The 27,970-nt window shown below is 46.5% G+C and overlaps 1 protein-coding gene across 1 annotated transcript in view; it reads left to right on the top strand.

Annotated features, from left to right (window-relative positions):
- Positions 1–27,970, top strand: part of LOC137429373 (solute carrier family 35 member F4-like) — a 133,621-nt gene that overhangs the window by 90,077 nt on the left and 15,574 nt on the right. Inside the window, exon 5 of the mRNA XM_078781019.1 lies at positions 9,758–9,977. Within this exon, the coding sequence (XP_078637145.1) occupies positions 9,758–9,977 (220 nt within the window). The remainder of the gene's footprint in view (positions 1–9,757; positions 9,978–27,970) is intronic.

Here is a 27,970-nt window from a genome sequence, read left to right as displayed (position 1 = left end):
TGAAAGAGCGAACATTAATCACACAGAAAGACAAACCGACACATAAAACATATAACATAGGGAGCGGTAGACAAGATGGGGAGAAAGGGGGAAGGACACAAACACAACATTTGAGAGCAGGGACCGAGAGACATGGAGACATCGAGAGATCTGAGAGAGGGCGAGGGCTTTAGGGGGGGGGGCGTGGGAAGGGGGCAGTGGGAGAGGTATAAAACATATGGACACTGCCAGGACTTCCAGGAAAGAAGTTGGAATTTCAAACAAGGTGGATCTGGGGTGAATTAGCGGGGGTAGAAAAGATCAAGGTTTTGGATGGGGGAAGATAAGAGATGGTGGTGAACAGCTGTTTTAAAGACCTGGAGGGAGGAGTGGGATTGAAGGGAGTGAGGGAGTTTGTTCCAGAGGCGGGAGAAAAGAGGAATGAAAGAGTGAAGGTGAGCGGAGAGCCGAGATTTCGGCAGTTTAACCATCAGAGGGTTGCTGGCAGATCTTGTGCGACCTGTAGGAATATTTGGGGGACAGAGCACAGAGAGAGCTGGGGGTGCAAGGCCGGAGAGGAGTCGGTAGAAGACAGAAAGACCACCTACCTGCCTGCGGTGAGTGAGTGAAAGGCCCTCAGAGATAGCTTCATCGCGGGAGATTCCAATAATTCTGAAAGCTTTGGTTTCAACAGCGTGAAGCCGAGCTAGGTGTGAGGCAGGAGCACCGGCCCATAGGGGAGAACAGTATTCCATTGAGCTGCGGATGAAAGCCTTGTATGTGGTGAGGAGCTCAGGTGTGCCGAGGAAGGACTTCGCACGACGGAGGATGCCCAGTCGGCGACTGGCTTTGGAGGCCAGCTTGGAAATGTGGTTTTCCCAAGAAAGATCATGGCAGATAGTGAGACCCAAAATCTTGAGCGACAGAACTTCTTGGAGAGGATTGTTGAGAAAGTAGATGGGAGGGTTGTCCAGTCGATCTTTTCGGAGAGACATAGTAAGAGTGTGAGATTTGTCAGGATTGAAAGACATGTTCCACTTGTTTGACCAGTCTGTGATTTTGTCCAGGTCTTCAGAGAGTGAGGAGGCAGCAGACTGCCGATCTGAGGGAAGAGGAATGGAGCGGCAGAGAGTGGAGTCATCAGCAAAGAGATAGAGAGGATTTTCGAGAGAGTCAGAGAGATCATTGATGAAGACCAGAAAAAGCACGGGGCCCAGAACACTGCCTTGGGGAACTCCAGCCTGAACAGGAAGAGGAGATGAGAGAAACCCATTCAGGGCCACACGTTGACGACGATTAGAGAGGAAGTCCGCCAGCCATGCGTGGAGATTTCCATGGATACCAAAAGAGGAGAGTTTGGTGAGCAGAGCGGGGTGCCAGACCGTGTCGAAGGCACGTGATATGTCGAGGGAGACAGCTCTAATTTCTAAGTATATAACACTTACTATTTTTTAACGAGTAAAAAGCCCGTCAAAATGACAGCTTGGAACAGTTTATTCGACGGTGCAGCCTCGTGAGCATGCCAAAGTCTGAAGCCTCGGCCTAGTGTCAGGTGCGCTTATATCTTCTTTATTTATTGGACATCTTATGGACGTAAATAAACACTCTGTTTACTCTGGAACTATGGCGAATGTTTACTCTGGAACAGCGAATTTCACCTCCCTGCACCTTGTATTTATTGTTATTATAAAAATAAAAAAACTCATCTGTCCACCGCCCTTGAGGCTCTGTTTGCAAGCCACCGTCTACAATTCCAATAGAAGAGACATAATTACTCTTTTATGGAAAATGTTTTTCGAGTTTGTTTTATCCTCAAAAGTAGACTGTAGTGAGCACACATTCGTGTTAAAATATTGGCCTTTAAAACCTGCACTTTAAAAAACTTTAAAGCCTGGCCTTTAAAAAGATTGGCCTGTATGAGGCGGGGGGGGGGGGGGGGGCGGACATCTGTAGAAACCCACAAACTAAACATCCAACCAGGACCTGGGAATAATATTTTATATATCAGCCCAAGTATATATGCATGTACGAATTAGTACAAAATACATATGTGAGTATGACTTTTGGTGGAATGCTCAATTCCTCAGTTACAGTGAATCTTGTCGTCATTTATATGCATCACTTGACTGTGGATTAGCATCAGTTCTCGCAGGGGCACAGCAATGCTGTTGATGTAGTGCCCACTTAGGTCAGATCGGAAATTTGGAATTTGTTCAGTGTGCTTGCGATAACTCATCAACACTTCAAGAAGGACAATGGGATTTTTATCATCCACCAACTAATGCTAGCAATCACAATGCTTAGTTTCATGTAAATCCGAGGGATGGGCCCACACGTTGATCCCTTGCTCTTCCAGTGACACACCAGGATGACAGATCATATCTGGGCCGAGATTTGAACCCAGGCTAGATGTCATCCTGTCTGGGGCTGGAATTGCGTTTTTAAGGATTGAAAAACACAGGTTTTGTTTTTGGACAAAATACCTATTTGTTTACGACCACCATGGACACACAGCCGGTTGGAAACAATATCAATAACTGACGTGGTGACGTCATAGAAGATATTTGACACGGTAACGCCATACAATAATTGTCAACAAAAACTTTCACCCAAACCGAGTTTGCAAACAGACTCCACATTTCCTGACTGACAAAATGGATTAAAGAAAAACACGTGTGTTCATTTTACAAATGCTCGATAACATTTGGACAACCCAAAACTGGACGAATCAACCAAAAAAACCCGTACTTTTGTCAGTGGTCAAAGGGAGGCAATTACCCAACTACAACAACAACAACAACAACAACAACAACAACAAACAACAGGCATTTTAAGGCCATTTTCGTAGAGCGGGGGTTAGCCTTGCGGTCCCCATGACAATCTTCTCCATTTTGCCCCATTTTCTGCATCTCCCCTTGTTAACCCCCTTGCCCGCATTTCTTCTTCCACCATCTTTAGCCAAGTCTTTCTCGGTCTTCCCCGTCCTCTACTTCCTTCTACATTCATTTCCATCACTCTTCTCAACCAGTCACCATTGCCATTGGGCCCAACTAGTTGGGTAATTGAAAGGCAATTACCCAACTACTATCTTCAATTAGAGTATGAGTCATCCCTCTTTATTTTAACGCAACTGGATATATTTTTACCACACTTACATAGGCAGCTCAGAGGTGAGTGCAAATCCCTCTGGGCTCTCCTTCCAGCACAGTAAAACCTGTATTGTGGGGTCACTGGTTTTAATAGCGTGAACAATGCAGGGAATGAATCGGCTTTATAAATCCCATTCACTGAATCAGAATTTCACAATGTGATATCGCGTCGATGATACAGGGAGCCCTGTGATAACACGTTCATCTTTCGCTCGATTCGTTCTGATTTATTCAGGTTAATTATTTCTTTCTTTCTTTTCATTTTTCCATATAACAAGCGAGTCAGCACTGATAATTTGATTTCAAAAATAATTCAGATGGAATATTGTGTCTCAAGGTGCATGTGGGAATGAGAGATTGGACCAGCACACCGAAGCACCACCCCAAGGGAAAAGGTAATGCATGGACGCTCGTCACCAAACATAAAGCAACAAACTTTTAAGCCTATAAATTAATGAAAGATTCAGAAGGTTCAATATCGTCTTGAATATCGTCAATATCGTCTCGATTTGAGATAAGTTATAGGTAAGTTATAGTTATAGGTAAATATAGGTAAGTATGACTTAGGTGGTGTAAACGACGGTGCATCAATGGTGCAACTTCCGGAAAAAGTTGTTTTTTTTCGACAGCCTTTAAAACCTTTATTTTATTTAAATTTAATTATATACAGTACTTGGACAATGGAACAGAAATCGCCTTCTTGTAACTTACAAAAACTTCCAGTTTAGCAGTACTTGGACAAACTATTACGCTGCTGTACACTATCTCGACCAATCAAATGTGCAGTTCGTGCTCTCGGCATTGGGGAATATCGAGATTCAGACAAAATGGTGGCTTGTACTGTGCTTAAAAGACCCTTTCCATGTCCTTTTTCTTTATGGCTCAATAGCAATTGGTCTCAACTTCATTTTTATAGATGACAGCACCCATCCACACCATGTAGTCTACAAACACATTGTCGATTATTCACTAGTTCAGGACTGCAATATCATTTACGAAATGTCCTGCACGATCTTCAAACTTCAATCTGTTTGAGTATGATTGGGACATTCTAGCAAGGACCGAGTCTGTAAGCAGACTTACTCGTCACGTCTGCCAGCAGTTTCTTGATTTCTTGATCAACTGGATCGAAGATTAGCACAACATACCACAATGGCTGGATCGTCTGACTTGGCCAAAGACAAGATGGCTGATGATGACAGACATAGATGATGAAGCCATTTCTGCCAATGCAAACCTGTCTGGGATTATTTGTAAACTGGTGCTGTCGCCAATTTGCATGTTAATTTCATACAGCCATAATATTTTTGCAGAACAACTTAACTTTGGGGTTTTGGGCTCAGTGCTAAGGCCAAGGCTCATAATAGAGCTGACACACACACACACACACACACACACACACACACACACACACACACACACACACACACACACACACACACACACACACACACTGATGAGACAAACACTTAACACAGCCACTGAGCTTGTGGGAAATGCCGTCACTAACGTCACTTCCCGGGATACTCTGGGTACCAGTGACGTCATAACAATGGCGCTGCTTTTCTCACCGTACTCAGCAGGGCATTACCTCAAGATGAATTTCCTCCTCCCAATGGATGCCAACCGAAGGGGATTGTCCATGCTCTATCCTTTTCATGCAAGGAAGCAGGACGTACCATTTAAAAAAATCTTTGGTATGACATGAACCCATCTAAACCGAATGGGTGGTTTTTAGGAGACACCATCTCCTTACTGGATGGGCGTTAACTCCCTATGGGAGCTCATCCGCCCTTAGCCAGGTGTTGCTTTTAGTCCTGGAATGGTGTCACAGTCACTCTCCCCACTAGCAAAGCCAGTGAGGGGTGTCAGTTTAGTGGCCGACAACCCGACCATGCGGCAGGTAGCACTCCATGTTACCAGTGGCAGTCCCAAAAGACTGACTTGAACATACACATAAAGGTTATAACCGTTACGCCGCAGAGTCTCAACCAGAACTAGAACGGCACTCGGTAGAGAGCATGCCTCTGTCAGGCTCACTAGTTTCTGTTTTGGTATCCCACTGATCATCTGGATCTGGATTCAGACCTGAACCAAAATCTAATCGGCTTGTTCTTGTCACCGAACCAACTTGTCCACCAAGTTTATTCATGACTCGTCCATAACTTTCTTAAATATCATGTTACAGTCATGTGAAAAAGTAAGTACACCCCATGTAAAGTTTTGACTTTTTCAACATATTTCAACATACAGCTATTTGATCTTCATTTCAACAATATTGACAGATAAAGGTGATATAATATAACAAATATCATGAAACATTTACATTTTGTAGTCCATTGTATAATTTAAATAGACATAAATGCAAATTTCGCATGTGGAAAAAGTAAGTACACCCTTGGCTCTAATAGATGGTATTGCCCCCGTTGGCAGAAACAACCTCAAGTAGGCGTTTCTTATAACTGTCTACCAGTCTCTGACATCGACTGGGATAAATTTTTGCCCACTCCTCCATGTATAATTCTTTCAGCTGTGCGATGTTTGAGGGGTTTCTTGCATGCACAGCTCGTTTCAAATCCCCCCACAACATCTCGATGGGATTTAGATCCGGGCTTTGACTTGGCCATTCCAGAACCCTCCATTCTTACTTTTCAGCCATTCCTTGGTGGATTTACTGGTATGTTTAGGGTCATTGTCATGTTGCCAGGTCCACCTTCGGTTGAGCTTCAACTTTCTGACAGATGGCCTCACATGATCCTCAAGCACCCTCTGGTACAATGAAGAATTCATAGTGGATTCTATGATGCTGAGCAGCCCAGGCCCTGATGCAGCAAAGCTGCCCCAAACCATAATATTTCCACCACCATGCTTTACAGTTGGTATCAGGTTCTTGTGGTCAAATGCTGTCTTTGGTTTTCGCCAAACATGTCTTCTGGTACTGTGGCCAAATAGCTCTACATTTGACTCAGCTGTCCAGAGCACATTGTTCCAGAAGTGCTGGTCTTTGCCTAGGTGTTCATTGGCAAACTTTAGTCTTGCCCTGATGTTCTTTCTGGACAGCAAACGTTTCCTCCTGGCACACCTCCCATGTAGATCAAATATGTGCAGCCTCTTTCTAATGGTAGAATCGTGCACTTTGACATAAACAGTGGCAAGAGCTACCTGTAGGTCACGTGATGACATTCTGGGGTTCTTAGAGACTTCTTTCAGCATCTTGCGGTCTGCTCTCGGGCTGAACTTGCTGGGGCGGCCTGGCCTGAACAAGTTGGCAGTTGTTTGGAATCTTCTCCACTTATAGATGATCGTCCGGACAGTCGAATGATTGATTTCAAATTGTTTGAAGATCCTTTTAAATCCCTTCCCAGAATCGTAGGCATCTATAACCTTCTTTCTGAAGGCCTCAGAGAGCTCTTTTGATCTAGGCATGGTGATGCCGCACACTTCAACAACAAAGAGCAAACCAAACTAAATGTCTGAGGTTTAAATAAGACAGGTTCCTCCAAGATCCTCTCTAACGATGTTCTAATCATTTGCACCTGAGCTGGAGCACCTGATTCTAATTTAAGGTATTTGAAGTAGTGATAAATGTAGGGGTGTACTTACTTTTTCACGAGACTGTATATATCGATTTTCGCCCAATCTCTCAACGGTGAAGAATCACTTAAAAATTCAATAATTATCGTAGCCAAATCCATATTCAGATCTTCACCAAAATCGAATCGCTGCCGTCTTGTCAAACACCCAATCGATCCACCAAGTTTCGTCCAAATCTGTTCACAACTTTTTGAGATATCGTGCTATGTATCAGTTTTAGCCCCATGATTCAATGGTGAAGAATCAATTGGAAATTAAATAATTCTCGCATCCGAATCCATATTCAGATCTTAACCAAAATCGAATCGATTAGTTATTGTCACACACACAACCTCTCACCAAGTTTTCTCCAAATCCGTCCACAACTTTTTGAGATATCCCACAATGTACAGTTTTTTGGCCCTTTTTCCCAATGATGAAGAATCGCTTTAAAAAATTCTACTAGCCGGATCCGAATTCGGATCTTCACCAAAGTTTCATCATTTCGTCCTCCTCACATACGCTACCTCTCTGCCAAATTTAGTCCAAATCCGTCCACAATGTTTTGAGATATCTTGTTCTCAGTCAGACAAGACAAACAAACAAATGAAAAATCACTCATACAGCGACACTTAGAATGTGAAAGAGAACAAAGTAGAATGGCACTCAGTAGAGCATCCATTTGACCTCAAAAATAATTGGTGGTTGAATTCAGTTAGGTGATATGTTAATCCTATTCAAGTTGAAAGTCAATCTGATGAAAATTGAGGATTTTAGAAACTTGAAAAAATGTGGTTGACCTTTGGCCTATGTCGACGTTTTTGTCTATGCTGATCTAAAATATAGTTGATGGTTGAACTCAGTTAGCTGATATGACAATCCTATTCAAATTTCAAGTCAATCGGATGAAAATTGAGGATTTTAGAAATTTGAAAAAAAGTATTGACCTTTGGCCTATATTGACCTTTTGACTTATGTTAATCTCAAAAATAGTTGGTGGTTGAATTCAGTTAGCCGATATGTTAATCCTATTCAAATTTCAAGTCAATCAGATAAAAATTGAGGATTTTATAAATTTTAAAAAGGGGTTGACCTTTTGACCTTTTGACCTCAAAAATATATAGGATTTTGTCGGACCACGAACTCAACGATTTGGTGAAGTTTCGTGAAGATCGGTTTAAAATTGTGACCTGTACGCAAGTATAAGTGATCGGACAGACAAACACACACACAAATCGGAGTGATCAACATACTTGTCAAAAAAATTTATTTTATGCCAAGTAGCAAACAAACAAACAGACAGACAGGGCTGAAAACATAACCTCCATCCACCTTCAGTGCTGAAGGTAATTAGAGTGTCTACTTTGAGTCTGGAAGGTCAGCGGTTCAAACCCTGGCCGAGTCATACCAATGCTCTAAAAATGTGGTTGCTTCCTTTCATGTGGTTGCTCTAAAAATGGTACGTGCTGCTTCCTTTCTTGACACTCGGCAGTTAAAAAGCATAGAGTATGGACGAACAACCGCAGGCTGGCAATCACTGTGCAGGATTGATGTGCGTAATGGCCTCTTCCTGTGTTTAAGTTCCTTGAAGGCTCTTTAATTGAACTTTCTCACACCGGTAATTCAGCTCGTTTTATCCAGTCTCATGCTACCAATATGAGACATTTTGAGTAAACAACAATTACCATTATTGTATTTCTCTTACCAGGATGAAACTTCTAGCATCGATAGTGAATCTAAATCCTAAGAGTTTGTATGCATTCTGAATATTAAACTTTTCCCCCCGTGAGTTTGGCTATATGGTTCATTTATTTCAAGACTATCTCAAAGTTAAAGCCTTTTTCTTTTGTAAATGCTGTGCCATGCTGAATGTTTTTTGTCATACTTTCCATAATTAGTGGAATTTTGCTTTTTTTTGTCTCAAAATCAGTTTAATTATAACGTTTTATTTTTATTCCTGACACCAATATGATCACAACCTGGGTTGTTGTATAGATGTAGTTTCATATGAAGGATACCCTGGTATCACTAAAAAAGCTTGAGGCAAGGAAAATTAAATAAAACCATCAATTGGCAAGGTCATGTGGACTGTTTTCAGAGACATTCAACCATCATCTGTAGCCTTCATGCCCATGAGTACCAACATCGACTCAGCGAATTTGATGGAAATACTCGAGAAACCAGTCACGCAATCTGACAATCTGACCCAATATCATGGTGGAAGGATGGCTTTTTCGCCATGACAACGTCAGGTAATGTCATGGATATGCCTGAAGACATCAGAGGCCATCATAAAGATTGGCGATGAGGAAGGGGGTCGGTCTGTACGACCTCGACCCACCCTATAGTCCAAACCTATTCATACTTCAGACCTGGACAATTTATTTCTCTAAAGATTGATATTTGATGGTGACGATGATGGAATTTTTTTTTATTCACAAATGGTTGTTGGAAGTTAGTAATATTTTTTTACTATAAAGTAGTTGTACGGTTCCTTAAGACCACGTCCACAGGAAAATTCATTTTTCTTCTACCCAAATGATCCCCTTCCCAAGCCCTTACTTTTTCCAGGTTATTGTAATTTACCCCTCTCCTTAATCTCTTCTCATTTGTTAGTTGTCAGTTGGTTTGTTCCTGTTCTGTTTCATCCCTGTTTTCCTCTTTCTCTCATTGCTGTGTTTCATTCAGTTTGAGTGCAGCTTGTTCACACCCATGTGTCCTTCTCACCCTTCCCTTGATCTCATTCTTATTCTCACTGCTACTCTGCTGTTGATGTTTTCCACTTAAAAATTTTTTCCCTTCCATCCTGCTCTACATCTTCCATTAGTCTTGATCATGTATACAAAGAAAAAAAAGTATGTTAATCATTTATCAATTTTTTAAAATATGTTTCTTTTATTATTCTGATATCACATAAACAAAGGAAAGGACGAGATATAGACAATGGGCAGAGGATATGCAAAGGTGGGAGATATCAGATGAAGAATGAATTGTCCCATGAGAAGTATGCTTGTTGTGTGACGTATCCACTGATTCCAAACGGGCTTTGTGAACAGGGAGTGTACCCACCTGCTGGGGGAGGAAGGAGTCACTGTTTGCCTTTTCCTGAAGCGCACGACTCCATTCTGCTGCCTAATAGTACTCACACACTACTTTTACCTGCTTGCACTGCGCAGCTTGCCAGCAAGCGATGTCGCCGCACTGTTCTGCTGCAACGAGGCCTTTGTCTTCCTACTATCCTGGATTGTGCTAAAGGACCGCTTCATGGGTATACGGGTACTCGCTTCCTTTTCTTATGACCTCCCACCTGCACATTTACCTATCTCTGCTGGGCTAGCAGATTGGATACCTTGTGCTTCTAAGCAACATAATGACAAACGGTGGCAAAAATTTCGCAAGTATTAGACCACAACTAAACTCAAGGACTCTCATACTACTCTCATACGTACATCGTTTAAATATGGTATACGCATTCCAAAATCTTACTGTTCATATGCAAAGTGTGATGGTCTGTGTGTTTGTTTGCTTCTTCACTAATTCCTGCTCCACTTTTTGGCCGTTGATAAAACTTGCCATGCGTACTCAGGGGGCTCCTCAGGGGGGTGTCTCAGAAGGATTAGACGCATGATTCATTGGGGTGTTTAAATGTCACTGAAAGTCAGGAGGATGTAATGTGCAGCTGCAGAAACTGTATTTTAGTTCCAGGTGGGTTAAGGAACAATATTGAATGGACGAAAGTGGTCAATGGAATGTCGAAAGATGAAAGTCTTCTAATTCTTCTGGAAATTCCTCTTTTGTTCCTTTTTTAAAATCAAAATTCTGAAAGTCTTCGGGAGATGTTTGTGGAACTATACCATACACTTCCTACAGTATTGATTTAATTGCTCTATCTTCTCTCGACGACTTTAAGTGATGCACCACTATCACCAGTATAGCAAGTGATGCACCGATACCCCATCCCGACCATGATTCCTTCTATCCCATGATACCTCTACCTAACCCATCCCTCTTGCTTGAAGTTTACTGTATTTCTACTCTTCTCTCTCTTCCTCTCACTGTTGTGGTCCCACTACGCCACTGTCTATAAATTGGTCTCTGTAATCCAGGGTGTCTGTAAATTGGTCTCTGTAAATACCCTCTGTAATCTTGCTCTTCCATGAGCCTCAAATTTGTATGCAAAACCAATCCACAATGCTGCATAATATCAAAGGTTTTAAAATGATGATAAATGGGCACAAAACCTGAACATTTTTTGAGAATAGCTACACCTTAATTATATCGTTTTGTGGCGGACACGATGACTCGCTGGCGCAGTGACATAATTCCGAGCACCAGTGGGTGTCGGCCACGCCCCAGGTGAGGCGTGGCCTCCGGATATACACGCGGGCTCGCAGTCCAGAGCATGGCAGTGCTGACGAGTGAGCATGCAATAAAGAGCTCTACCTAACCCAAAGCGTTATGGCCTACCTTTATTTAACGTGTGTGCCCAGCACCACACTAAACTGGTGACCTCCGACTGGTTCAGCCGTTGCTGTTCCCCGAACGCGCTATGGCCATCAACGCTGCCGCGATCAAGCTACCGGAGTTCTGGGAAGTGCAGGCCGACACCTGGTTTCTACAGGCCGAGGCCCAATTCCAGCTCCGGGGCATCACGGCGGACGACACAATGTACATTTACGTGGTCGCTGCCCTTGGATCCGGCACGGCTGCCCGAGTCGTGTCTTTCCTCCGGGACCCGCCGGACGAGAGCAAGTACGCGGCGCTCAAGCGGCTTCTCCTCGACACGTTTGGCCTCACAGAGGCCGATCGCGCTGAACGTCTTTTGGACCTTCCCATACTCGGCGACACACGACCGTCCGCCCGCATGGATTACATGCTGTCCCTGCTCGGCGACGGCCACGCGGATTTCCTCTTCCGTGCTCTCTTCCTCCGCCAGCTGCCTGTACCGGTACGGCTCGCGCTGGCCGGTACGACCATTACGGAACCGCGCGCCCTGGCCAGGGAGGCGGACAGGTTTTTCGCAGCCCACGACGCACGGCCGGCATATAGCATGGCCGTCGTGGATCCCGGCGCCGCGCACGGCGCAGGTTGGGCGGAGCCGCGTTTGCGTTCGGATCCTCCCGAACACGGCGCAGGTTTGGCGGATCCGCGTTTGCGTTCGGCTCCTCCCGAACACGGCGCAGGTTGGGCAGATCCGCGCGTGGCCGCCGCCATGCCCCGCCCACCACCGTCATCACGACCGGCGCGACAACCACCACCGGGCCAGACCTGGTGCCACTTCCATACCAGGTTCGGCCACAAGGCCAGGTCCTGCCACCCGCCTTGTACTTTTGGCAGGTCGGAAAACGGCCAGGTCGGCGCTCGCTTCCTGCCATGAGCGTCGGCCATACTGGCAGCCTGCTGTTCATAACGGACACCTCCTCGGGTCGTCGCTTCCTGCGCGACACGGGAGCGCAGGTGAGCGTCCATCCCTGCCTCCGCGTCCGACAAGCAAGCTGAGGGCCGGGGCCCCACTTTGCTTGCCGCCAACGGCACGCCCATCCGCACGTTCAGAAAGCGTTGTCTCTCGCTGCGGTTCGGGGGGCAGCACTTTCAGTGGTCGTTCGTTACCGCTAGTGTCCCCATGGGCCTACTCGGAGCGGACGTCCTCTGTTCGCATGGGCTGCTGGTGGACGTGAAGCACAGACGCCTTGTCCAAGCCGAAACCTTCAGCTCGCTTGCTTGTGCGCTGAGCAGTTCATTGAGCAGCTCCCTGGGCGGCTCACCGAGCGGCTCGCCAAGTGGCTTGCTGAGCGGTTCGGTCCCGGCGAGGTTGGTCTGCACGCTTCTGGCAGCGGACGAGTTCACCCGCCTCCTCGCCAGTTTCCCGGCCCTCACGCGGCCCACTTTCTCGGCGGTGGCCGTCAAGCATGGGGTGGAGCATCACATCCCCACTGTCGGGCCACCGGTCTACACCCGGGCGCGCCGCCTCGACCCGGCGAAGCTCGCCGTGGCGTAGGGTGAGTTCGCCACGCTGGAGCGACTGGGCATCGTCCGGCGCTCCAACAGCGCATGGGCATCGCCGCTGCACATTGTGCCCAAGCCCGGCGGCGGGTGGCGGCCGTGCGGAGACTACCGCCGCCTCAACGATGCTGCCACCCCCGACCGCTACCCGGTCCCTCACATCCAGGACTTTTCCACCCGGTTGGCGAAAATGTCCCTCTTCTCCAAGGTGGACCTCATCCGCGGATACCACCAGGTCCCCGTCAGGCCGGAGGACACACCGAAGACGGCTGTCATCACACCATTCGGCCTCTTCGAGTTTCCGTGGATGCCCTTCGGGTTGAAGAATGCGCCCAGGCGTTCCAGTGGCTTATGGACAGCGTCTTGCTCGACTTGGACTTCGTGTACGTCTACCTGGACGACATCCTCGTCGCAAGCGCATCCCGTGAGGAGCACCTCCGTCCTCCGCCATCTCCGCACGCTCTTCGAACGCCTGGGCCGACATGGCCTGATCATCAACCCCGCCAAGTGCTGGTTCGGCATCACCGAAATCGACTTTTTGGGGCACCGCATCATCAAGCACGGGGCCATCCCCTTACCGGCCAAGGTGGAGGCGGTCAGGGGTTTTCCGCGCCCCCGCACGATCAAGGGGCTCCAGGAGTTCCTGGGCATGGTGAACTTTTATCACCGTTTCCTGCCCCGCATCGCCCAGCCCCTGCGCCCCCTGCACGAGGCCCTCCGGGGGAAGCCGGGCAAAGGCGACATTGCCTGGACTGAGCCGATGGACGCGGCGTTCGCGGGCGCAAAGCTCGCCTTGGCTAACGCCACCATGCTCGCGCACCCGGCGCCCGATGCACCGATCGCCCTCACCACCGACGCGTCGGACTACGCGGTGGGCGCGGTGCACGAGCAATGGGTGAAGGGAGCTTGGCAGCCGCTGGCGTTTTTTAGCCGGCAGCTCCGCCCGCACGAACGGCGGTACAGTACCTTCGACCGCGAGCTGCTCGGGCTCCACTTGGCGGTCTGGCACTTCCGCCATCTGCTCGAGGGCCGCCCGTTCGCGGCCTTCGTCGACCACAAGCCCCTGGTTTTCGCGATGGCCAAGGTCGCCGAGCCGTGGTCGGCCCGGCAGCAGCGTCACCTCTCGGCCGTGTCCGAGTACACGATGGACATCCGGCATGTCGTGGGGAAGGACAACCCAGTGGCGGATAGCCTTTCCCGGTCCGTCGCCCACGCGGTCCACCTCGGGATCGACTATGCCCGGATGGTGGCGGACCAGTCCGCCGACTCCGCCGTCCAGGCTTTTTGGACCGCCGTCATGGGCCTCCGCGTCACCGGGGTACCGTTCGACGGTGCGGGCGCGGCCCTCTTGTGCGACGTCTCCCTCGGCCGGCCTCGCCCCATCATGCCCGCGGGCTGCCGGGTTTTTGACGCCATCCACGGCCTGTCCCACCCGGGCACAAAGGCCTCCCAAAAGCTGGTAGCCGACAAGTTCGTCTGGCATGGCCTCCGGAAGGCCGTCCGCGATTGGGCCAGGATGTGCCTTGCGTGCCAACGCGCGAAGGTTCACCGCCACACCCAGGCCCCGCTGGCCCCGTTTACGGTGCCCGAACGTCGGATCGACCACATTCACGTGGACCTGGTGGGACCTCTGCCCCCCTCTCGGGGTTTCACCCACGTCCTCACCATGGTGGACCGCACCACCCGGTGGCCGGAGGCCGGGCCTTTGGCAGCAACGACGGCGGCGGACGTCGCACAGGCGTTCATCGCTACTTGGGTTGCCCGGTTCGGCGCCTCCTCGGACATCTCGTCTGGCCGCGGCCCCCAGTTCACCTTGGAGCTCTGGGGGGCGGTAGCGCGGGGGCTTGGCGTCCAGCTGCACCGCACCACGGCCTACCACCCCCAGGCCAACGGCCTGTGCGAGCGCTTCCATCGCGCCATGAAGGCCGCGCTCCGGGCCAGCCTCCGCGAAGGCGGCTGGGTCGACAGCCTCCCCTGGGTCCTGCTGGGCCTCAGGACGGCGCCCAAGGACGACCTGCGCGCATCCGCGGCTGAGTTGGTCTTCGGACAACCGCTGCGGGTGCCGGGCGAGTTCCTCCCCGACTCCACGGCACCATGGTCCGCGGCGCAGCAGCGCTCCGCCCTGCAGGAGACCGCCCGGAGGTTCGCCCCGGTGCCGACGGCGCACCACGGTTGCCCTCCAACGCATGTCGCCCCGGAGCTTCGCACGGCGGAGTACGTGTTCGTCCGCCACGACGCCCACCGGACATCGCTGCGGCCCCCGTACGACGGGCCCTTCCGCGTGCTGGAGACCGGGGCGAAGCATTTCACCCTGGACATCGGCGGTACTCCTGATCGTGTCTCCGTGGACCGCCTCAAGCCGGCCCACCTTGACTTGGACCACCCCCCGCCAGCGGCTCTGCCCCCGTGTCGGGCCCCCCCCCCCCGGCGGGCGGACCCCCGGCACTGCCCAACCCCGCCGTCACGCCACCCCCCTGCCCTGCACCCATCCCAGATGCCGCCAGAGGCATCCAAGATGGCATCCCGGCATCCCAGACGCTGCCAGCCGCCAGAGGGCGATTCCACCGGGTCATTCGTTTGCCCCGCAAACTGACCCTTCAGGTGCGTGGGAATTCTGGGGGGGCGCGTGTGGCGGACACGATGACTCGCTGGCGCAGTGACATAATTTCGAGCACCAGTGGGTGTCGGCCACGCCCCAGGTGAGGCGTGGCCTCCGGATATACACGCGGGCTCGCAGTCCAGAGCACGGCAGTGCTGACGAGTGAGCATGCAATAAAGAGCTCTACCTAACCCAAAGCGTTGTGGCCTACCTTTATTTAACGTGTGTGCCCAGCACCACACTACAGTTTCATATATTGTAGCGTCTGAGGCTCACTAACATGATTGCCTTTGTACCGGAGGTCTTGAATGCCTCCGCAGATTTCTGAAATTATCTACTACTGCGTTCAGTTTAATTATCTCGACTTTACTGTTCTCCAAGGTCGCCCAAATGAACCAAATGTGGGGGTGGCGGTACGTAAGGGTAACAGATGAATGGAACACGTTCTCTTACCATTTTAAGGGTTTCTTTGTAAAGAGTATATGGGAATACGGTGGACTGGACGAGCAGTTCAGAACAGTCCAAGCGAAGCAGTAAGACACAAGCAGAGAAATGAGGACATGCTAACTTATGTACCATGATGAATATAAATAAATAGAACCTAACCCACACTAGGAGCCACATATCACTCTTTCACAAACAAGAGAATTGCAGGCGAGGACTTCCCTTTGTGATGCATGTAGTGTAGAGTGATGCTGCAGCCTGATATGGAAGCAGGAGCAAGACGAGAAGAGCCAGCGACAAAGTGAGCCAGCGTTGAAGTGAGCCAGCATCAAAGTGAGCCAAAGATGAGTGAGCCAGAGATGAAGAAACCCAGAGACGAGGAGTAAGAGGAAACAGAGCACAATGTTCTTTTCAAAAAAGTCCCACTCTAACTCTGTACGAGTGTGACAGATCCAGCCCTCGTGACTCTGTCCTTTGTCCACCACTTCTTCTGCATTATTGGATGTGGTGTGCTATCAGTTCCCTCTCAAAGCGCTCCTTCTTCACCTTTCTGTTACCCATCATCCTTCTGGGAGGAATCCTCCTCTGGGCTGTCTCGCCCACGGAGCAGCATCGATAAAAATATGTCTGTCGCCTCTTCTGGGCTCCACAGCACACTATGCCACCATGGCTGGCACACACTGGCCAGCCAGTTTGGGGTGGTTTTTTTGAGCATGCAGCACTTTTCCCATGTGCCTTTTTGTGTTGGGAAGTCCTCACCTGGCCCCACCCACAAACAAAAGGTGTTTACGCATACAATATTACCCTGACTATCCTGTCTAATTACATAAGCTCCGTCCACAGCATCACATTTTACAAATTAATTACACTGACAGGTCCCTAATACCTTGGCCGTATTATGCAGTGGGCACTGTGCCTAGGGCCTATGATAACTAAAGGGCCTACAAAAAAAAATATGATAAAATAATTATGCAACAAACCTAGCAATCCCCCTCACCACATCATAACCCATCTGTTGAGGCTAGGCAACATCAACAACAACAACAATCCCTTTAGCATTCGCTCATTCTACGGGTATGAACACTTTGTAGGTTATTATATCCTTCTACGAAATACTGTAACACTGTAACGTTTGGCATTTTTGTGGTCATTTCTGTATGCTTTATCGTATGCTTTATCAAAGTATTCAAGATAATTTTGATCACTCATCTACTTATATAAATCGATACAACTATAAAAATGCACCCACCAAAGAGCCTACAAAACAGAAGTGCCTAGGGCCTACACGGATCAGAATCTGGCCCTGCCGATACTTGCCAATCTAATCTACTCGAAAGACGGACCATGTTACACTTACCACAGTCTAGCTATGTACTGTATCACCTCCTCCATCTTCGACATAACAATATATACCCCTCATCTGGCATTAACTCACCTAGTTCAGGTAGAAAGACACTGTGTGAGCATTTGCATCCACCAACTAATGCTAGCAGATGCGACACCCAGCTTAACATCCAACCCAGGGGTGGATACATTTGTGATGCAATGGCCTGCCTGTGAAGCACCAATCAAATGCTTTATAATCAGGCTGGAAATGGAATCCAGACTAGACATTTCAATGATGAGTGATTTACACATGTACCATCATCTTGTACAAAAGATAAATACTACAATTGCGAAAAACATTTTATATAATGTACTCCTCTTAATATACATATATATAACATATAAAATTCATAAACTCTTAATATATAAACATATAAAATAAAAATTCCAGCAACATTGTCAAATCATGCATGTACTCCTCTTGTCAATTAATGTGATGCTGTGGAGGGAGCATATGTATTAATTGGACAGGATAGCCAGGATAATATTGTATGCATAACACCTTTTGTTTGTGGGTGGGGCCAGGTGAGCACTTCCCAACGCAAAAATCGTATATGTACACACACAACACCAACAGGCATTTTAAGGCCATTTTCCCTGCTAGAGCAGGGGTTAGCCCTTATATGCACCTGTCGAGAATATCAAAAGATATGGTTATCCAATGTAATTTTTATCAACCATAACTGGTACGACTGGTCGGTCTAGTTAGCCATAGTAGATAGAGACATGAGGGAGATTTGAAAAGTTATTGACCTAACATACATACGAAACATTTATCGGTGTTTGGATGAGAATCTTTTGAATCTCCCCATCCAAGTAAGGCTGGCAGGTACACACACTCGCCTATAAGCTGTTCGAATCCCGACGCAGCTATAAACTGTCATCCCGGTGTTTCACAGGCAGGGTGATTCATCAATGTGTGTGCCGTCCCCCAGATGGACATCAAACTGGGCGTCCCTTTCTTCCTGTATCACCGGCACCTTCGCCAAATTAAACAATTCCTGCCATGACTTTCTGTGTTGGAGTGGCAACCATCCAGGATTGTATCCCTGGCCAAATAAACTGTTTCAGCACCACCGACACTGTGTAGGCCGTAACGCATGGTACATGATCTGATCCACCCCCATCCTTCCATATAATGGCCATCTGTGAATGTCTGCCTCCTCTGCATCGCAGATGAGAGATGCCACCTGGTGGTTGTCTGTGATTGTCCCAATAATGTGATGGTTTTATTCATTAGGTTTACTCTCCATGAAATGGAGAGAAACCTATTATTACTGCTAGAGTTTTTCTTATTATTATTCTTCCGCCCTATTTTGCACCTCCGAAAACTTCATAATTAATGTTCTCAGCAACCGCTGGTCGGATTGACAGGAAATTTTCATCAAATGATCCTCTCGGCTCCTAGAATTTTTTCATGCTAATTATGACGTATATAGGTCACGTGCTGTGGGCGCCATCTTGTAAAACAAATTCAACTTTTCCCCTCTGTATCTCCGCAACGGCTCAATGGAAAGATTTGAGGAATGGCTCATTCTAAAGAACTCTTCAATGGGAACAAAAGACATGTGTATCGAGTATATTAAAAATGCTAACGTTAAGAGGTAAGAATTCGTCAAACAAAAAATTTTCTCCCCCGAAAATGGGATTTTTTTTCCAGATGCTAAGTTAAAAAAAACTCAGAATGCGAAAGTTTTCGAAGTCATATGTCACATGGTTCGGCCGCCATCTTGTTTTCCGTGAAAAAAACACAAAAAACCCTTTTTCTCCGCAACGGCTGAACGGATCGAGCCCAAACTTGGCATGCATATTCGCATACCCATGACGAACAAAAAAGTCAATGAGCTCGATGTCATCCCACACGTGGTTTCAGAGTTATGACGTTTTAAAATTTCAAACTAGAAATGGAATCACCTCCATAATTTGTAGAGATATCGAGTGGAAACTTTACACAAATGTTCCTCATGGGGGGATGTTTCATCGTTACTTGAGATGTTTTGATAAGTCACATGGTTTGGCCGCAATAAATAATGGAAGTTAAATTTTAAAAAGTTTGTAACTCTTGTACCACTGCATGTATCGACGTGAATCTTTAATGGAATGTAGCTCTCATCAAGCGGAATAAGTGTGCAAAATTTCAAGATGATTGGATGTACGGTCGCGAAGCTATAAGTCTTTATTGTTGAAAGAAGAAGAAACACACCATTTTTCCTTCCAGGCCACGTCTCCCAGTGCTATTGCCATTTTAAGTTTTAATTTCCTTTAAAAAACATTTTCTCTGCAATAATAGGGCCGATTGAGATAAAATTTTCACCATAGGAGGGACTCGGTCTGTAGAATATTTTAATCGTAAATATGACGTCGTAGGTCACGTGGTTCAGCCGCCATATTGTTTTTCGTGAACACACGAAAAACCCTTTTTCTCTGCAACGGCTGAACAGATCGAGGCCAAACTTTGCAAGCAGAATCGCATGCCCATGACGAACAAAAAAGTCAGCGAGGGCGACGTCATCCGACACATGGTTTCAGAGTTATGATGGTTTAAAGCATGAACCTTTAAAACCTAGCTCCTCCCTCATTTTTGATCCAATCGAGGAGAAACTTCACAGATCTGTTCAGCATGTCAGTCTACTAAAATGTCATTTTAGAATATCGTTAATTAAACGATTTTTTTTTAATGGATATCTCTTGAATCGCTTTATTGATCGACGTGAAACTTCATACTCTAGTAGAAGTCATGAAGAGTAACAAGTTTGCAAAATCTCAAGATGATTGGATGTACGGTCTGGAAACTAGAAGTTGTTATTGCCTGAAGAAGAAGCACCACAACATCTTTTTTTCACCAGGCCATGTGACATAACCACCTCACGAGCTAAGGGTAGCTCGAAATTAAATTGTCTTCGGATTTGGCAGTCGCTGGAGGGTGTTAACATTCGAATGCAACAAATCTGGGCAAATTGTGATGAATTTTCGTAAAACTACACGATATTGTCATTTACATTGGAAAATAACATTGTAAAACTCTCCGCCGCCTCGGCTTATTTCTCGCTCTGAAGTTCATCCTGTCTTCAATTTTAAGGAGAAAGAGAGGTATCTGCAAGCAATGGTGACCTTTATTTTGTGGAAATCCGATTTAAAATGACGAAGTTATCCAAAATCTAACATTTTAAATGGGTCGCATTTCCAAAGTGAATCTTCCACAGGTAAAATATCCACATGTGCAGGCAGACATTACGGCGTCAATTTGGCTCCGATTTCAAATCGGATTTCGATTGTCATATTGCCTCGGATGAGTTAACAAAATACCACAACAAATTTGGTGACAATCATGAAAAATTTGACCAAGTTCGATCGACGAGATACTTCGTTCTCCGCTGACATACGGCACGGGCCACGGAAGACGTCATGCCATGGCAGGACGTTCTTCCACGGGTGGCAGATATCGTTAATTAAACGAAAATATTTTTTAAAATGGATGGGGTGGGGGGGATGTGTGTGTGTTTGTGTGTGTGTGTGGATGTGCGTGTGTGTGGATGTCTGTGTGTGTGTGTGTGTGGGTTGGGGGGGGGGATATGTGTGTATGTGGGGGGTGGGGGTGTGCGTGTGGAGGAGGGGGGTTGGATATGTGTGTGTGTGTGTGTGTGTGTGTTTTGTGTGTGTATGTGTGGAGGGGGGTGTGTGTGTGTGTGTGTGTGTGTAGGGGTGGGGGGGGGTGGGGGTATGTGTGTTTGTGCGGGTGTGCGGGTGTGGTGGGGGGAAGGGTGTGTGTGTGTGTGTGTGGATGTGTGTGTGTGTGTTGGGGGTGGGGGGATGTATGCGTGTGTTTGTGTGTGTGTTAAGGTGCGGTGTGTGTGTGTGTGTGTGTTTGGAGGGGTGTGTGTTTGGGGGGAGGGGTGTGGGTGGGGGTAGGGGGGATGTGTGTGTGTGTATGTGTGTGTGTTGTGTGTGTGCATGTGTGTGTGTGTGTGTGTGTGTGTGTGTGTGTGTGTGTGTGTGTGTGTGTAGGGGGGATGTGTGTGTGTGTGTGTGGGGGGAGGGATGTGTGTGTGTGTGGGGGTGGGGGGAGGGATGTGTGTGTGTGGGTGTGGGTGTGTTTGAAGGGGTGTGCGTGTGGGGGGAGGGGTGTGTGTGTGGGAGAGGGTAGGGGGTAGTGTGTGTGTGTGTGTGTGTGTGTGTGTGTGTGTGTGTGTGTGTGTGTGTGTGTGTGTATGTGTGTGTGTGTGTGTGTATGTGTGTGTGTGTGTCGGGGTTGTATCCAAGGGGGTTGTGTCAAAGCATGTCCAATGAAAGTGGGGTTGTATGAAAAGTGGGGTTGTATCAAAAGTGGGGTTGTATCAAAAGTGGGGTTGTATCAAAAGTGGGTGTGAGTAAACCGGTCATCACTGCCAGCAGTTTTAAAGTGGCAGTTCTAGTTCCAGATTATTATTTGATGAAAGGCAGTCCATATTATGCAAGACGATTTTCTCCATAATTTAAAAAGAAAAACTTGCTGATTTTATTGTGTTATAAGTGCTGCCATTGTTTAGATATTTGGTGGACTGGACGATTCGATGCACACAAATGTATATTTCAAGTTACTCGTTAATATTACAAATTCTAATGAGGATTTGATCGGAAGAAATGATGTGTGAGTGTTTGAGTGACTGGAAGGTATCTAAATGGCTTGACCTGGCCCCAGGTCAGTTGTGTGATACCCAAGAACAAACATACCGGTGTTCTAATTCTGTGACTTACAAATATACAGACTTTAGCAGAACATTTGGCAGATTGAATTGCACCTGTCATGATTTCACCTGATTGAATTACACCTGTCAATAATTACTGACGTCCATTGTCGTTGCTGCCTAGAAGGCTCTGCATTATCATTATCCAGAAGGAAAGGGTCTTAAAACAACAATAACATTATATGGGCTGCCAAGCTCTTCCGACTACCTTGAGCTTTCTTGTCTGGGTTCGATTCCTGAGCCGACTATAAATTGTCAGGTTGGTGTTTCGCAGGTGGGGAGTTGCATCACAAAGTGCACCGCCGTTTGGACGGAAAAACTTGAACAACGCTACTGCATCAAATTTTGTGTAAAGCTTGGCGATTCCCAAGTGGAAACGATCCGCAAGATTCAACACCGTTCATTCCATTATGAAGGAGGATTTGGGCTTCAGGAGAATCTCAGCGAAGTTCGTACTAAAGCTGCTAACGATTGAGCAGAAGCAACTCCGTTTGGAGATCGCACAGGACATGCTGGAGACTGTGAACAGTGATCCCAGCTTCCTCAACACAGTGATCACTGGCAATGAGTCCTGGGTTTATGGGTACGACCCAGAAACCAAGTTGCAGTTTTGATGCAAGTTTGATGAAACACAAAATTTGATGCAGTAGCGTTGTTCAAGTTTTTCCGTCATTTTGTCAAAAACGAAAATCCGACGGCGCTCACTTACATGTCCTCACTCATCGGCGGTCTGCCGTCGAATGACAGCTTCTGCAGGTGGGAAAAAACTAACGCGTGCGCATTAGGATCGCCTACATACGTGCACCAATCAACGCCTCCCCAGCTTCTTCTTTTTTACGCACGAAAAATAACGGTCTGATACTTTTTGAACACACTACGTATGTGGTGATTTCAATTGTCACCATGCCAGTTGGCTGGGTGTGGGTACCTCTCTCACCAGCCATGGCTCTTCAGCAAAGGACTTCTGCGACTCACTGGGACTGACACAATCTGTCAATTTCCCGACCCGGATCTCAGTCAACGGAGCATCTTCTCTTCTGGACTTGGTTATAATTAACGTCCCTGAAAATGTCTGCTGCTCTTCTTCTGCTCCAATCGGCTCATCTGATCATGTGCTTGTTAAAGTGGACATCTCTCTGACCATTCTCAGAGAGCCTCCTCAGCGTCGACGAGTCTGGCATTTCACTCAGGCCAACTGGCACGGTCTTCAAGCAGCCATCAATCATCTGGACTGGTCTCCCATCTCTACCGCCTCTGACATCAACTCATCCTGGGAATTCTTTCAAAGTAAATTGCTCTCTCTCATGCACAGATGTATCCCATCTCGTCTTCAGTTGTCATACCCTTCCTCCCGTCCATGGTACACGGAATCTTGTGGTGAGGCTGTTGCCTAGAAACAACTTGCTTTCGTCTCCTGGAAAGCAAATCCAACGGAAGGAAATCTCATTTCCTTTCACAAAGCCCGAAACAAGTGTGGGTCCACCCTCAGGAGAGCCAGGAAACAATATCACTCCGTTCTCAAGACCGAACTCTCTTATCTGTCTCCCTCTTCCAAATCCTGGTTGCGTCTGGTCAAATCTGTTTCTGGTGTTTGTTCCCCCTCCATCCCTTCCCTCACCTCAAATGGCTACACGCTGACTCCGCACGTGAAAAAGCTGAATGCCTCAACTCTGTGTTTGCCTCTAAATCTTGTGTCCCAAACCCATCCCTCTCTGTACCCACCGTACCCAGTCGTACCCAGCTGCTCCTGGACTCTGTGTCCTTTCCTCCTGACAAGGTGGAAAAGTTTCTGTCAACCCTCGACTCTGATTCTGCAACTGGTCCTGACGGCATCAGCCCACGGGTCCTAAAATCATGTTCTTCCGCTCTTTCACTCCCTCTCTCTGTTCTCTTCACCCTCTCTTTTGCTCAAGGTCATCTGCCATCTGCTTGGAAATCAGCCAACATCACCGCTTTGCACAAAAAAGGTGCAAAAACAGATCCTAGCAACTACAGACCAATCAGCCTTCTCCCAATTATCAGCAAAGTCATGGAATCCATCATTGCTTCAGATATGAAATCTTTCCTCTTCTCCAATGGCTTGATCTCTGACCATCAATTTGGTTTCAGACCTGGTCACTCTACTCTGGACATGCTGCTTCTGCTTTCTCAACAATGGATGGAGGTCCTCAACGCCAAACAGGAAATTAGAGCTGTCTCTCTTGACATTTCATGTGCCTTCGATACGGTCTGGCACCCTGCTCTGCTCACCAAACGCTCCTCCTTTGGTATCCATGGAAATCTCCATGCATGGCTGGTGGACTTCCTCTCTAGTCATAGTCAACGTGTGGCCCTGAATGGGTTTCTCTCATCTCCTCTTCCTGTTCAGGCTGGAGTTCCCCAAGGCAGTGTTCTGGGCCCTGTGCTTTTTCTGGTCTTCATCAATGATCTCTCTGACTCTCTTGAAAATCCTCTCTATCTCTTTGCTGACGACTCTACTCTCTGTCGCTCCATTCCTCATCCCTCAGATCGGCAGTCTGCAGCCTCCTCACTCTCTGCAGACCTGGACAAAATCACAGACTGGGCAAACAAGTGGAACATGTCTTTCAATCCTGACAAATCTTACACTCTTACGATGTCTCTCCGAAAAGACCGACTGGACAACCCTCCCATCCACTTTCTGAATAATCCTCTCCAAGAAGTTGTGTCACTCAAGCTTTTGGGTCTCACTATCTGCCATGATCTTTCCTGGCAAAACCACATTTCAAATCTAGCCTCCAAAGCCAGTCGCCGACTGGGCAACCTTTGTCATGCGAAGTCCTTCCTTGGTACACCTGAGCTTCTCACTACTTACAAGGCTTTCATCTGCAGCTCTATGGAATACTGCTCTCCCCTCTGGTCTGGTGCTCCTGCCTCACACCTAGCTCGTCTTCACGCTGTTGAAACCAAAGCGTTCAGAATCATTGGAATCTCCCGCGATGACGCTATCTCCCAGGGCCTTTCACTTACTCACCGCAGGCAGGTTGGTGTCTTTCCGTTTTCTACTGACTCCTCTCTGGCCTTGCCCCTCCCCCCCCCCCCCCCCAGCTCTCTCTGGGCTCTGTCCCCCAAATATTCCTACAGGTCGCACAAGATCTGCCTGCAACCCTCTTATGGTTAAACTGCCAAAATCAAGACTTTCTGTTCACCTTCACTCCTTCATACCTCTTTTCTCCCACCTCTGGAACAAACTCCCTCACTCTCTTCAATCCCACTCCACCCTCCAGGTCTTTAAAACAGCTGTTCACCACCATCTCTTATCTTCCCCCATCCAAAACCTTGATCTTTTCTACCCCCGCTAATTTCACCCAAAATCCTACACTTTTTTTTTTTTTTTAAATACCAACCTCTGTCCTGGAAGTCCTTGGTCCTCTTGTGTTTTATACCGCTCCCCCCCCTACCCACGCCTCCTCCCCCCAAGCCCTCTCCCTCCCACACTTCTCCCTGCTCTCAAATGTTGTGTTTGTGTGCTTCCCCTTCTCTCCCCATCTTGTTTTCTGCTCCCTCTTTTTATATATTTTGTTTGTCTGGTTGATTTGTTTGTGAAATAATTGTTAGCTCTTTCACGAGCCTCGATTCAGTATACAAAAAAAAAGAAAAAAAAAAAGAACAAAGATGTTTAATTAATATTGCACGTATTTACAGCCAGGACGAAGAGACACAGTAAAATCCTTAAACAGTCATATACTTAATACCCCTGGACAAACGGGCCCGTCTCACACACACTCACATGGGGATTGCAGATGGCAGGATGATGTTCAGCGCGTCCAGGGATGGCTCTCGTGCAGCTCTCTCCGGTCCCCGGCACATCCCCGTGGAGATGGAAGTAGGTGAAAGCAGGAGCTCGTAGCGTGTCGCCTGAACAATCGGGTTATCTCGGGCACACGGTAGAGGGTGGACTTTGGCATGACTGGCGGTTATTCACTCGCGGTTATGGCCGCGTTCACTCGCGTGGCCGAAATGCGCTAGCTGCGTTACCGGCGCATCTGGCTGCGCCCACGTACTTGTACGGCCAACGCCTCTTCCTCTATCCCCTGGCGCGTACGTTATATTGCGAGGGTCAAAGTTCAACAACGGCGAGTGTTGCAAGTTCTCCGGTCCTCTCCACGTTCTCTCTTTGCGTTCCGCCCTCCGGCTCAGCTCTGCGAGTCCTTGCAAGTCCTTTGCCACTGCCGTATGCACGCGAGTCCTTTTATCAAGCTCCCTCTCTGCAAGTCCTTTCAAGGGCTTTTAGTATGGACTTACATAGACCCGCCCCATGAACCTTCTGGAACTCACCAGACTCTCTTCACCACGCCCTCTCACGCCATTCCGCTCGAGCTCTGGTTGGCTGGTGGCTCTTACCGTCATCGCCTCTGCCGCTCCCGACCTCAAAGCCGCCCCCACCTTTTTAGGCCTACCTCGTGTTACTCGACTAGTGGACAGCCAAATGGGGCGCGGGATGGATTGAGCCCATAGAGGTAGAATGGAGGTTGGAGCAAAATGAATGTAGGGCCTACTCTCCTGTCTTTACACAACGCAGGTACTAAGAGGGGAAATGGCCTATTCTTACACATACTAAGACATAACTATACTACAAATGGGCCTATATGTTGCTCGTGTGACTAACTATGGGGGGCAAACCTTTAACCTTTAATGACTTCAATGTGCCAATCTCAAAACCGGAGCAATATTATTATAATAATAACATTATTATAATATTATTATTATTATTATTAATTATAAATTAATATATTAATTCATATTAATAATATTAATAATTAATTAATATATTTAAAATATAAATATTAAGTACATATTAAATTTAACAATGAAATTAATTAAATTAAATTAATTAAATTATATATATTAAATTATATTTTAAATTATTATTAATTAATATATAGTTAATAATTATTAATAATATTATTAATTATTAATATTAATATTGAATTATAATTTCATATTAATATTAATATTAATAATAATAATAATTATAATAATATTATTATAATATTATTATTAATATTAATTATTAATTAATATATTAATAATTAATGAATATATTTAAAATATAAATATTAAATATATATTAAATTAAATAATTAACTTAATTAAATTAAATTAATTAAATTAAATATATTAAATTATATATAAAATTATTAATAATAATTAATATATAATTAATAATTATTAATAATATTATTAATTATTAATATTATTATTATAATTAATATTAATATTATTAATAATTATAATATATTAGAATTAATAATTAATTAATGGTTAATGTTTCATTAATGAAACAGAAAACCAAATACTACATTGGAGTCATCAGAAGGAACCAAAAAAAGACTAAAGATCAAAGATGGAGTCACCAGGAGAAACCTGGATAGGATTTGGGTTTCAGCCGCTACTCCTCTACCCTCAAACCCATCCAAGCTATGTTGTAGATCAACTGCGATTGGTAGTGGGGTCAAAGAAGCGATGCTCTTGGGGGTCATGATGATCCATACTGAGAAATCCATAAATGATAACAAACCTGACGTCGTTATTAAGAAGAAGAACAAACAGTGCCTTGTGATAGATGTGACTTTCCCATCAGCCAAAAAAAGAATGTTGCAGTGAAAGACTGAAAAAGTAGTTATAGAAGCATAATAACCTACAGATTGAAATACTGTGGAGCGGATGTGGGGCTTGCACATTGTAGTGATACCAATGGTTATTAATACCTAAAAAAAAATCGAAAGACGATGATTTAATCTTGTGATGAAGGAGTCGGCAAAGGAAAATTATAATAATAACTAGATGGTATTCATAGAATACTTACTCTGCACAGTCAACTTGGTGCGAGCCAACTCTTCTGTTTTTGAAGGGATTTTTAATTTGATCCAATATGGCTGCCAGACGTGAGCAATTACATCATAAATTTATATTCTCCAATATAATTGTTGTGTAGATCACGCTCAATAAATTTCAAACTGATCAGACTAAGCATTGTTCCTGTCAAATTATGACGTCATAATTAAGGCACCAATGACATATTCAACAACACTTATTCCCCATGCGAGTTCTTTACAATGAGGCACGTTTCAAATTTTTCCATGGAGCTGTTT

This window comes from Myxine glutinosa, chromosome 6 (assembly GCF_964187855.1).
Source record: "Myxine glutinosa chromosome 6, kmMyxGlut1.1, whole genome shotgun sequence".
Lineage (NCBI taxonomy): Eukaryota > Metazoa > Chordata > Myxini > Myxiniformes > Myxinidae > Myxine > Myxine glutinosa.
The sequence above is the reverse complement of the archived record's forward strand: the minus strand, read 5'-3'. Positions and strand labels throughout refer to the sequence as shown.